The 12,948-nt window shown below is 40.2% G+C and overlaps 1 protein-coding gene across 8 annotated transcripts in view; it reads left to right on the forward strand.

Moving 5' to 3' along the window:
• Positions 1-12,948, forward strand: part of pip5k1ba (phosphatidylinositol-4-phosphate 5-kinase, type I, beta a) — a 171,506-nt gene that overhangs the window by 117,010 nt on the left and 41,548 nt on the right. For all 8 annotated transcript variants that reach the window (XM_059974727.1, XM_059974731.1, XM_059974733.1 and 5 more), the window contains 3 exons: positions 1,374-1,585; positions 6,435-6,518; positions 12,316-12,364. In XM_059974727.1, the coding sequence (XP_059830710.1) occupies positions 1,374-1,585; positions 6,435-6,518; positions 12,316-12,364 (345 nt within the window). The remainder of the gene's footprint in view (positions 1-1,373; positions 1,586-6,434; positions 6,519-12,315; positions 12,365-12,948) is intronic.

Consider the following 12,948-nt stretch of genomic DNA (forward strand, 5'->3'; position numbering starts at 1 on the left):
GACATCTCTTCCCATTCCACTAAAACCCAAAGTAAACTTGAGAAAGAGCTTCTCGTCCATTAACTTAAACACATAGTTCTTGGGATTCAACATTGAATTCAATAATTTAGATAACTGGTCCTTGCAGTTTCAAACAGGCATTGTTCAAATATAATGCAAGATCATTAACTTGTAATGTTAACTTTTTTTCCTTCCCTCTAGTTCTGTAGCCTACTGGTATTTCCAGTAATTCTAGTTTATTTCAGTTTTCCAGTAACTGCTGTGTTTTGTATGTCACATTCCTATAATTTTTCTCTTTTTGGTCTCTGTTCTCATTTAGTTCTTTCTATTTGTATCCCCTTTAGTCAGATGTGATATAATGAACAAGTCTTCAATGCACTGGGTCTGTCATCACCAATGACATCCTTAGTATTTTATTTCCCTTCAGCTCCACAGATCTTTATTTGTTCTGTTTGTTCCCCTTTTCTCAACATGTTTTGTAATGTTTCCAATCTTGATGAAAGGTCATCAACCTGAAACATCTGTACCTCTCCCATTGTCCTGTCTCTCCCCTAGGCCCTCATCTTTATCCACATGTTTGTTTCCTTATGAGCACTAATTTATTTCATCTTATTCTTGAGTGGAAGTAAACTTGCTCACTTTATGAGCTTATAAATTAGTGTTACTTCCACCTCAACATTGCTCATTTTATTCCCCTACCTGGGCTCCCCTGCTGATTCATTCTTTTGTTTCTCTAGACTCGACATGCTCTTCGCCACCACGCTTGTCCGTAACTTGAGCTAATCCAAAACTCTGTTGTCCGCACCTAACTTGCCCAAGTCGCACTAGTACATCACCCTTCAGATTCCCTTTCTGAAGTTTCCTGACTTCTTTCTCCTTTTATAATGTTTCCTAGAACTTGCCTCTTTGTCCAAATCTTTCATTCTTTGTTCTAATTTCCTGAACAGCTCAATCTTGAATCTTTGTAATCCTTCCGAGAGCTTCTTTTCTATGTTAAAGTAGTTGTTGAAGTTAAAATATTATGTTAGATACCACACTATATGACTGGCTCACCATTGCATCTTGGAGATTTAATGCTATTTTGTTTACAGTATAGGTGGGTTCAAACAAATGATGTCATTAGCTTGTGAGTGAAAATCAAACAAACTACAGATGCTGGAAATCTAAAGTAAAACAGAACTTGTTGGAAATACTCAGCAGGTCAGATGTATCAGTGTGAAAAGAAAGTTAATGTTTTAGGTTGATGGTCCTCTTCTGTTTTTATTTTAGATACCATTAACCTGGTGGTTTGGTATTGAGTGGCTAAATGCCAGTTAATGTGAAAACACTTTTGATTCCTAATATTTGGATGTTAACTGTTAACTTGTCATCAGGTTTTGGAAAGTTTCAAAATTATGGATTATAGCCTGTTGTTGGGAATCCATAACTTGGACATGGCTGACAAAGAGAAAGAAAACGAAGTGGAGAGCCTTCAGACTGCCCAAGATGGGAAGCGAGCAGTAGGACAGAAAGCATGGTATTCCACTGCCCTGGAATCCATACAGGGTGTTACAAAATCAGGAGAATCTGTTGGAACAGATGAAACGTAAGTCAAGTCAAAATTCTCTATTGTGGTTGGTCATTATTTGCTGAATTCAAATTAATTGCTGTGTTTTGAACTGATTTATAGGCTTGTGGTTGATTGTTTTGTTTTCCATTAGAATGCACAGTAATGAGTGCAGTCCTACGATTAATTCATTGGAATAGTAATCTAATAAAATAGCTCACAGCATTTAACAAGTTTCTAAACAAGCAGAATCAGATTTATTACGATTGTCTTGTATGATCTGAAAGCTGTTGTTTGCTGCAGTTGTCCAATACAAAGACATAAAATTGCTATAAATAGTGCAAATAGAATAAGGAGGTATTGTTCATGTGTTCATAGATGGTTCAGAATTCTTATGGTGGAGGGGGAAGCTGTTTTTGAATCACTTAGTGTGGTTCTTGGAGCTCCTTTACCAACTCCTTGATGATAGTAATGAGAAGGCAGGTCCCTGATTATGTGGGGCCTGATGCATTTTGCCACTTGAAGTTTCCTCAAATCACTGAAGTATAGAAGACTAAGGAGAAAGTGCTAGTAAAGATGCATACTTGGTCAGAATGGATGTGGTGGGCCAAAGAGTCTGTGCTTTCGATTGTAGTGTGTCGGAATGGGAGAGCCAATGGCCTTATGAATGATAGCTTTTGTGGAGGTGGACATTGGGTGAATGATGGGGAATGAGAGAGATGAATGCAAAGAAACACCAGTTAGTAACATTGATGCAACATCTTTAACATTCTGTGCTGCATTCCAAGAATGTTGTTAAAGCAAATTTGACAATCATTTACAAAGATGAGGATGAGGAGGGAACTGGAGTGATTGGGCTGAGGAAAGGGATGTTGGTTTACAAGCAGAAGTAGTCTATGGTGAAACTGTCAGGAAAGATGACCAGATGAGAGGGCAAAATTGCAGTCAGTGTGATGGGTTGCAGTGTAAAAGGGGGACAAAATGGTGATAAATACAGGACTGCAGCGGTTATTTGAATGTAAAAATGATGTAGGTGATCTTGTAGTGCAGTTGGAAATTGGCAGGTTTCACAGAGTCATGGCTGAATGACAATTGTAGTTGGGAGCTTATTATCCAAAGATACAAAATCTATCAAAAGGACAGGCAGGTAGGCAGAGGAGGAGGAGTGGCTCTGCTGGTTTAAAAAATGAACTCAAATCCTTAGAAAGAGGAGACATAAGATCAGAACATGTGGAATCCTTTTGAGAAGATTTAGGAAACTGCAAGGGTAAGAAGACACTGATGGGAGTTCTTTACAAGCCTCCAAACAGTATCTAGGATATGGTCTACAAATTACAGCAGGAAATAGAAAAAAATATGTCAAAAAGGTAATGTTACATTAGTCTTGGGAGATTTCAATATGCAGATAAATTAGGAAAATCAAGTTGATGTTGAATCCCAAGAGAGATAATTTGTGGAATGTTTCCGAGGTGGCATTTTGGATCAGCTTGTGGTTGAGCCCACTCAGGAATCAACATTTCTGGATTGGGTCTTGTGTAATTAAATTTGATTTAAGCAGCTAAGGGTAAAGGAACCCTTGAGCAACAGTGATCATAATATGATAGAATTCACCCTGCAATTTGAGAGGGAAAAGCTAAAGTCAGATGTATCAGTATTACAGTGGAGTAAAGGGAATTACGGAGACATGAGAGAGAAGCTGGCCAAAGTTGATTGGAAGGGGACACTAGCAGGGATGACAGCAGATTAGCAATGGCTGGAGTTTCTGGGAGCAATTCAGAAGATGCAGGATAGATATATCTTAAAGAAGAAATAGTATTCTAAAGGCAAGTTGACACAACTATGGTTGACAAGGGAACTCAAAGCCTACATAAAAGCAAAAAAGAGGGCATATAATAGAGCAAAAATTAGGGGGAAGTTAAATGATTGGGGAATTTTTAAAAACCAACAGGAAAGATACTAGCATGATTAGAGTAGTGGCTGATTGCAGAAGTCTAAAGTAGGAACAAAGGGATGTATTTTTGGATTCCCTGCCAATGACAAGTGGTGTTTCACAGGAGTCTGTGTTGGAATCAATTCTTCTTGCCTTGTATGTCAACGATTTAGATGATGAAATTGATGGCATTGTGGGCATGTTTGCAGATGATACGATGATAGGGGGAGGAGCAGGTAGTGCTGAGGAAGCAGAGAGTCTGTAGTAGGACTTAGACAGATTAGGAGAATGGGCAAAGAAATGGCAGATGGAATACAGTGTCAGGAACTGTATGGTCTTGCACTTTGGAAGGAATAAAAGCCTAGATTATTTTCTAAATGGGGAGAAAATTCCAAAATCCAAAGTGCAAAGGCACTTGAGAGTCCTCATGCAGGATTCCCCAAAGGTTAGTTTGCAGGTTGAATCAGTGATGAGGAAATTAAATGCAATATTAGCATTAGTTTCAGGAGGACAAGAATATAAATGCAAGATGCAATGCTGAGGTCTGTATTAGGCACTGGTGAGGCCTCAGTTGGAGTATTGTGATCAGTTTTGGGCCCCTATTTGTAAAAAGGATGTGCTGACGTTGGAGAGGGTTCAGAGGAGGTTCGTGAGGATGATTCCAGAAATGAAAGGGTTATTGTATGAGCAGCGATTGAAGGAGCTGGGCCTGTACTCACTGGAATTTAGTAGAATGAGGGGAGATCTCATTGAAACCTATTGAATGTTGGAAGGCCTAGAGAGAGGGGATATGAAGAGAATGTGTCCTTTGGGTGAGTCTAGGACCAGAGGACACAGGCTCAAAATAGAGGGACGTCCATTTTGAACAGAAATGAGGAGGATTTTCTTTAGCCAGAGTGTAGTGAATCTAGAATAACCACAGGGGGCTGTGAGGGCCAGTCACTGGTTGTATTTAAGGTGATGAGTGATAGGTCCTTGATTAGTCAGGGCATGAAAGGTTATGGGGAGAAAGCAGCAGAATGGGGTTAAGAGGGAAATGATCAGTCATGTTGAAATAGTGGAGAAGCCTAATCTTACTCCCACATATTATGGTCTTTTATTACCATAGGTACCTAAAAGTTTTGTCGTAGTTTGCAGTTTCACGGAACATCTCAAAGAACCAAAGAGAACAAAAGGCTTAGAGAGGGGACACAAACAGCTTGGAGTCCTGATGCAGCTACTGGCATGGCTTTTGTGATTGACCAAACAACACATTTTGCTGTATGTTTCCATGTATATGTAATAAATAAATCTGAATCTTAAAATGGAAAATTAGAATATCAACAGGACAGAAATGGAGGAGTGCTTAACATTTAGAGCATTATAAGACTGGAGCAGATTACTGAGGTAGCATAACCTAGTGTTCACATTTATCCAACCAGAGGAGTTGTATGACCAATACTGCACTAAACATTTACTGTGGAAGATAAAGCTGAGAGCATGGCAGACAATGAAAATGGACAGTATGCATTTGGTGTAATATGGGTATTTCATGACTTGGGGTCAGGCTAGGTCTGTGAGCAAAGTGGTGATGTATGGGTGGGAAATAGTGCAATCTAGCACATGATAAGAGGAGTTTTGAATGAGCTGAAAAGTATAGAGGATAGATCAAGGGAAGCTCTCTAGAATGGTATTATGTTGCCAAGTCTAATGTAAGCAAGAGTATGAATTAAATTATGGACGATCTGAGCATGAAGTAGAAGGAGACTGTGGGGAAGTTGGTGGGTCAAGATAATGAATATTAATTTGTAATGTTAGGATTTCTAAAAAATGTATTGTTGGAAGAAATTAGAATGTTTCTTACGCTGTGCAGTAATTTCTGGAATACTGTCTGTGTTTCGAACATCAATCATCTTCAGAAATAAACTTATCCATATGTTCTGGTATATGTACTGTGAGTCCAAGAATTGCTCAACTGAATTGCTAAGTATAAAATTTGAGTGTGAAAATTTAAATCTAGAATATTTAGTCAGGATTAATTGGGTTGGTCTAAGTGTGGGATTTAATTTCACGTCAGCCAAAGTTGAAAGATGGTGCCACTTTCTGCCAACTCCCCACCCAGCCCCACTTCACCTACAGTCAGTGGCCACTTTATTAGGTACACATAGACACCTGCTCTCATCAGCCAATCATGTGGCAGCAACACAATGCCTAATAGCATGATCAAGAGGTTCAGTTCTTGTTCAGACTAAACCTCAGAATGGGGAAGAAATATAATCTAAGTGACTTTGGCTATGGAATGATTATTGGTGCCAGACAGGGTGGTTTGAGTATCTCAAACTGCTGATCTCATGGGATTTTCATGCACATCAGTCTCTAGAGATTACAGAGAATGGGGTGAAAAACAAAGAACATCCAGTGAGCTGTAGTTCTCTGGGCATAAATGCCTTATTAATGAGAGGTCAGAGGGAAAGGCCAGACTGGTTGAAGCTGACAAGAGGGCATCAGAATCAAGTTTATTATCCCTAGCATGTGACATGAAATTTGCTAACTTAGCAGCAGCAATTCAATGCAATGTATCTACTATAGAAAGAAAAATAAATAACTCAATTACAGTAAGTGTGTGTGTGTGTGTATATATATATATATGCTTTACTTTTCAAACTCCTAATGAAATGTAGTCATTCTCTTGCTTCCTTTATAGCTGCCTTCATAGGTTGGAGCCAGGTTAGATCCTCAGAGATCTCGACACCTCGTAACTCAAATGATCACATATTGCAACAGTAGTTTGCAGAAGGGTATCTCTGAATGCACAGCTCATTGAATTTTGAAGTGGATGGGCTACAACAGCAGAAGATCACACCAAGTGATCCTGTACTTAATAAATTGACTACTGAGTGTACATTTTCTCCTTCCACACGTGAACATTTTTAGCCACTTTTATTTTCTTACATCGTTATTCTTCATTTCTCTTTCCAGAATAGGTGGCATACCCGCCAAGAATAGTAAAGGTGAGCGCGTCCTCCTTTACATGGCGATCATCGATATTCTACAATCTTACAGGTATTGACTGTTTGAGTAGAATTACCTTTAATTTGAGCAAGTGTTCCTTTTTCATACTGGCCCTTCACACTAACTAAAGATTCCAAATGGTGGCAACAGCACCTCTGCCATTGGAGGTTTAGTTTTGCTAGTGAATGCATCTTAAATATCATTCCTCTTTATCCACAATTAGCAGTAAAAATTTTGGACTGCCTTCGATTTTAAAATGTTTACATCCAAGTTCTTAAAATCACACATTGAAAAAGCGTTGGGATTGGGGAATGAAAAGTGCAACTGTGATGACAAAATAAATGGTTCTATTGAATTTACACCACTCACCCTATATTAATTTATTAATAACACCACAACTCAGCTAGTAGAGTTGGAGCCTGATAGAATCAGTCCTGATTTCCATTGCTGTAGGTGTGGAGTTCTCGTATTCTCTCTGTCACCACATGGGTTTCCTCCAAGTATTCCACTTTATTGTCACATCTGAAAGACACTGAGATCAGTGGGTCCGTTAGCTAGTGTACTTTGCTCCTAGTCTGAGTGAATGAATGAGTCTGGAGGGAATTTGATGGGGACATGAGCAGAACAAAATGGGTTTGTGTAAATGTTGCTTGATATTTGGCAAAGACTCAATGGGCTGAATGTCCAGCTTCCATGCTGGAGGACAACAGTTGATCCTGTGAGTATGGAATCAGAATCAGGTTTATTATCACCGGCATGTGACGTTAACTTAGCAGCAGCAATGCAATGCAATATATAATCTAGCAGAGAGAAAGAAATAATAATAATTTAAAAATAATAATAAACAAGTAAATCAATTACGGTATATGTAGATTGAAAAGATTTTCTAAAAGTGTAAAAACAGAAATACTGTATATTTAGAAAAAAGTGAGGTAGTATCCAAGGGTTCAATGTCCATTTAGGAATTTGTTGGCAGAGGGGAAGAAGCTGTTCCTAAATTGCTGAGTGTGTGCCTTCAGGCTTCTGTACCCCCTACCTGGTGGAGGGGTTAAGCAAATGTTTCTCCCTCCATTCAGAAGAACCTCATTGCCAAAGAAAGATGGTGGGATTCTATGTATTAGCTTTCACCAAAAACAAATTTGCTGTCAGTATTGGGGTGAGGTAGAAGATGATGGCGAAGTTGGGAGGATGGAATTGGTTAAGGCATGGGAACTAACAAAGCAGGCAAACTCCAATGTGTGAGCAAATAAAATGAGATTGGTATTGGTATAGGACAGCGATAGGTCAGCTGACAGATGTATGTGTTGGGGAGCAGTTCGGGTCCAGTGATCACAATAACATTAGCTTCAATATAATTATGAAGAAGGACAGGACTGGACCTAGAGTTGAGGTTTTTGATTGGAGAAAGGCTAACCTTGAGGAGATGCGAAGGGATTTAGAGAGAGTGGATTGGGTCAAGTTGTTTTATGGGAAGGATGTAATAGGGAAATGGAGGTCATTTAAGGGTGAAATTATGAGGGTACAGAATCTTTATGTTCCTGTTAGGTTGAAAGGAAAGGTTAAAGGTTTGAAAGCACCATGGTTTTCAAGGGATATTAGAAATTTGGTTCGGGAAAAGAGGGATGTCTACAATAAATATAGGCAACATGGAGTAAAGGAATTGCTCGAGGAATATAAAGAATGTAAAAGGAATCTTAAGAAAGAGATTAGAAAAGCTAAAAGAAGATACGAGGTTGGTTTGGCAAATAAGGTGAAAGTAAATCCGAAAGGTTTCTACAGTTATATTAAAAGCAAGAGGATAGTGAGGGATAAAATTGGCCCCTTAGAGAATCAGAGTGGTCAGCTATATGTGGAGCCGAGGGAGATGGGAGAGATTTTGAATGATTTCTTCTCTTCGGTATTCACTAAGGAGAAGGATATTGAATTGTGTAAGGTGTGGGAAACAAGTAAGGAAGTTATAGAACCTATGACAATTAAAGAGGTGGAAGTACTGGCGCTTTTAAGAAATTTAAAAGTGGATAAATCTCCGGGTCCTGATAGGATATTCCCCAGGACCTTGAGGGAAGTTTGTGTAGAAATAGCAGGAGCCCTGACGGAGATCTTTAAGATGTCATTAGAAACGGGGATTGTGCCGGAGGATTGGCGTATTGCTCATGTGGTTCCATTGTTTAAAAAGGGTTCTAGAAGTAAGCCTAGCAATTATAGACCTGTCAGTTTGACATCAGTGGTGGGTAAATTAATGGAAAGTATTCTTAGAGATAGTATTAATAATTATCCGGATAGACAGGATCTGATTAGGAGTAGCCAGCATGGATTTGTGCGTGGAAGGTCACGTTTGACAAACCTTATTGAATTTTTTGAAGAAGTTACGAGGAATGTTGACGAGGGTAAGGCAGTGGATGTAGTCTATATGGACTTCAGCAAGGCCTTTGACAAAGTTCCACATGGAAGGTTAGTTAAGAAGGTTCAGTCGTTAGGTACTAATGCTGGAGTAATAAAATGGATTCAACAGTGGCTAGATGGGAGATGCCAGAGAGTAGTGGTGGATAATTGTTTATCGGGATAGAGGCTGGTGACTAGCAGGGTGCCTTAGGAATCTGTTTTTGGGCCCAGTGTTGTTTGTAATATACATAAATGATCTGGATGATGGGGTGGTAAATTGGATTAGTAAGTATGCCGATGATACTAAGGTAGGAGGTGTGGATAATGAGGTCGGTTTTCAAAGCTTGCAGGGAGATTTATGCCAGTTAGAAGAATGGGCTGAACATTGGCAGATGGAGTTTAATGCTGAGAAGTGTGAGGTTCTACATTTTGGCAGGAATAATCCAAATAGAACATACAGGGTAAATGGTAGGGCATTGAGGAATGCAGTGGAACAGAGAGATCTAGGAATAACAGTGCATAGTTCCCTGAAGTGGTCTCATGTAGATAGGGTGGTGAAGAAGGCTTTTGGAACGCTGGCCTTTATAAGTCAAAGCATTGAGTACAGAAGTTGGGATGTAATGTTAAAATTGTACAAGGCATTGGTAAGGCCAAATTTGGAATATTGTGTACAGTTCTGGTCACCGAATTATAGGAAAGATATTAATAAATTAGAGTGCAGAGACGATTTACTAGGATGTTACCTGGGTTTCAGCACTTAAGTTACAGAGAAAGGTTGAACAAGTTAGGTTTCTATTCATTGGAGCGTAGAAGGTTGAGGGGGGATTTGATCAAGGTATTTAAAATTTTGAGAGGGATAGAGTTGACGTGAGTAGGCTGTTTCCATTGAGAGTAGGGGAGATTCAAACGAGAGGACATGATTTGAGAGTTAGGGGGCAGAAGTTTAAGGGAAACACGAGGGGGTATTTCTTTACTCAGAGTGATAGCTGTGTGGAATGAGCTTCCTGTAGAAGTAGTAGAGGCCAGTTCAGTTGAGTCATTTAACGTAAATTTGGATAGGTATATGGACAGGAAAGGAGTGGAGGGTTATGGGCTGGGTGCGGGTAGGTGGGACTAGGTGAGATTAAGAGTTCGGCACGGACTAGGAGGGCCGAGATGGCCTGTTTCCGTGCTGTGATTGTTATATGGTTATATATGGTTATAAAATGAGATTGGGGTGCATGGGGGGAGGGATTTAACATTCTATCAAGAGAGGCTTGAGTGAGACTCTATTACTTGGTAGTTTAGGAAAATGAGGAATGACTTTAATCAAGCATTAGGGTGATTGACAGTTTAGATATTTGAGGCATTTCCACCAATAGGAGAATCAGAAACCTGGAGGGATAGCTGCAAAATACAGGGCTGGTCATTTAAAACTGAGTTGTGCTGAATTTTCTTCTCTCAGCATGATGGATTTCTAGAATATTTGGAGGATGATAGTGACTAAATTATTAGAAATATTTCAGGTGGAGGTAGATAAATATTTGAGAGAAGCAGTGGCAGTCAGTGGAGAAATGGACAGCAGAAGTCAGCATAGATGAGCCATGATAGTGTTGATTGATGAGGCAGGCTAGAGACCCTGGTGGTCTACACTTTTTTTATTCTCCTGTGTTATGCTAGCATGGAATTAGAGGGCCAAAGGGCTATGTCTCAACTAAATTGCTGATTATGTGCAGGTTTGAAGTTCTAACTGGCATTTATCTCTCAGCAAAGTAAAATATGAAAAAATTCAAATCTAGATAAATCAGTCAATAGGGAACAGGAACAGCACTACAATGTTTTCAGTAATGTGGCAGGGACTGGTAGGAATCTGTACATCAACCAACCACCACTGCAGATTTAGTAGAAATGCTCCCTCATAGGCTGTTCAGTTAGATATTTTAGCTCTGAAGCTCTGTTGTAGCAAGACAGAGAACGTTCACATGGCTACAGTAGGGAGGGAGGCACTCCTGTGACCTTCAAGCACAGTGTTGACGGCCAAGAAAGGGAATCTTTACTGTAAAGATAGTAAAATGAACTGCTGGAGGAACTCAGCAGGTCAGGCAGCATCCACAGGAAGGAATAAACAGTCAACATTTCAGACTGAGAATCTTCGTCAGGACTAGAAGGGAAGGTGGGTGAAGCCAGAATATGGGATGAGGCCAGATGTCTGGGACAGGGAGGAGATGTGGGTAAGGGCAGACCCTTAACAGGGATCATCCTGTAATCTTAACAGGGATAGAGTTCTTCTCCTTACCTACCACCCATGAGGCTCCGCATCCGGCGCATCTCTGCAACTTCCACCATCTTCAATCGGATCCTACCACCAAACACATCTTTATCTCTTCCCCACCCGACCTCCTTCGCCATCTCAGTTTCCACAGGGATTCTCTCTTCTGTGATTCCCTTGTCCATGCACCTCTCCCAAGTAATTTCCCTCTTGGCACTTATCTCTGCAAGTGTGAAAAGTGCTACACCTGTCCATTCTCCTCCTCCTCCCTCACCTCCATTCAGAGCCCCAGTCCTTCTAGGTGAGGCAACACTTCACCCACAAACCTGATGGGATCATCTGTATCCGGTGCTCCCAATGCAGCTTCCTCTACATTGGTAAGATCTGATGTAGATTGAGAGTTTGTTTTGTAACTTTGCAAAACAACAGGATTTCCCTGTGTCCGTCCACTTTAATTCCAGTCCCATTCCCATTCCTTCGTGACAGCTTCTACTACCATGATGAGGCCACGCTCAGGTTGAATGAGTGACACCTCGTATTTCATCTGGGTAGCCTCCAACCTGATGGCACGAATATCCATTACTCTAACTTCTGGTAATTTTACCACCTCACCCTTCCCTCTTCTTCCATTCCCCATCCTGGCTTCCCACTTCCCTTCTTCGCCTCCTCCTCACCTGCCTATCACCTGGTGCCTCTCCTCCTCCCTTTTCTCCAATGCGTCCCTCTCCTTTCCTCCTTCAACCTTTTTCACCTATCACCTCCCAGCCTCTTGCTTCATTTTCACCCACCCACCTAGCTTCATCTTTCGACTTAGATTGTACTCCTTCCCCTCCCCTCACCTTCTAATCTTTCCTCTTCCTTTCTAGTCTTGGTCCAAAACATCAACTGTTTATTCCCCTCCATAGATACTGACTGATCTGCTGAGTTCCTCCAGCATTTTGTATGTGTTAATCTGGATTTCTAGCTTCTGCAGAATGCCTTGTTTTTATCTTTACTGTGTGGCTAGGTTTGCTGATCATGTCGCCAAGAGCTTTCTTCATGAACTTTGCTAACCTCTTGATCATGAGCACAATAACTATGCATTGCTCATACTAATACATTATACTGTTTCAAAGTTAAATCTTCCCTACAACGTACAACATTTTTCAATGTGCGTCTTCAAATCACAATTGCAGTGTGTTAGCATTTTCAAACACTGATATTTTCCTGCCCCAAAAGGTTCATCAAGAAACTGGAACACTCCTGGAAAGCCCTCGTCTACGATGGGGTAAGTATATATTTAATTTATCTTTGAAAGAATGTGATTACTAAATGTACTTGGAGTAGTGCATGGGAATTGAGAAAGTATCCCAAAATACACAAGTTTTCATTACTCTGTCAAGTTGTCAAGAGATGTAATTCCAAGCAATAGGCCTGCGTATAATTGCATTATGTATAACTTACGGTGCCTACAGGACTGACTGGATCTTCGTTGCCATGAACCTCCTTCCTTTATTACTCAAGGCACTTCACTATATGCTTAGAGTAGTTTCTTACTCTCGTGTGATCATGTGCCACAACCACTTCCTGTCGGAGCAAGTTCAACATTCTTGGAGTTCTTTGGCCGTATAAGTTCCTATTGCCAAAATCCTGTTGTCATTAGTATTTAATTTATCAAGAGCTTGTGTGAAACATTGTTTCAATTTGGTGGTAGTGATGAAGTTGTTCTGGGAAGTCGAGATGTTTAATTTCAAGGTGGGATTATAGTAGGCTTCTTTAAACACTTGTATGTTCTTGCCATTTTTAATTTGCTCTCTTCATGATAGTCACTTCTGAGGATAACAGTCTTGTTATCACTAGGCTATGGCATCC

Source organism: Hypanus sabinus, chromosome 7, assembly GCF_030144855.1.
Source record: "Hypanus sabinus isolate sHypSab1 chromosome 7, sHypSab1.hap1, whole genome shotgun sequence".
NCBI lineage: Eukaryota > Metazoa > Chordata > Chondrichthyes > Myliobatiformes > Dasyatidae > Hypanus > Hypanus sabinus.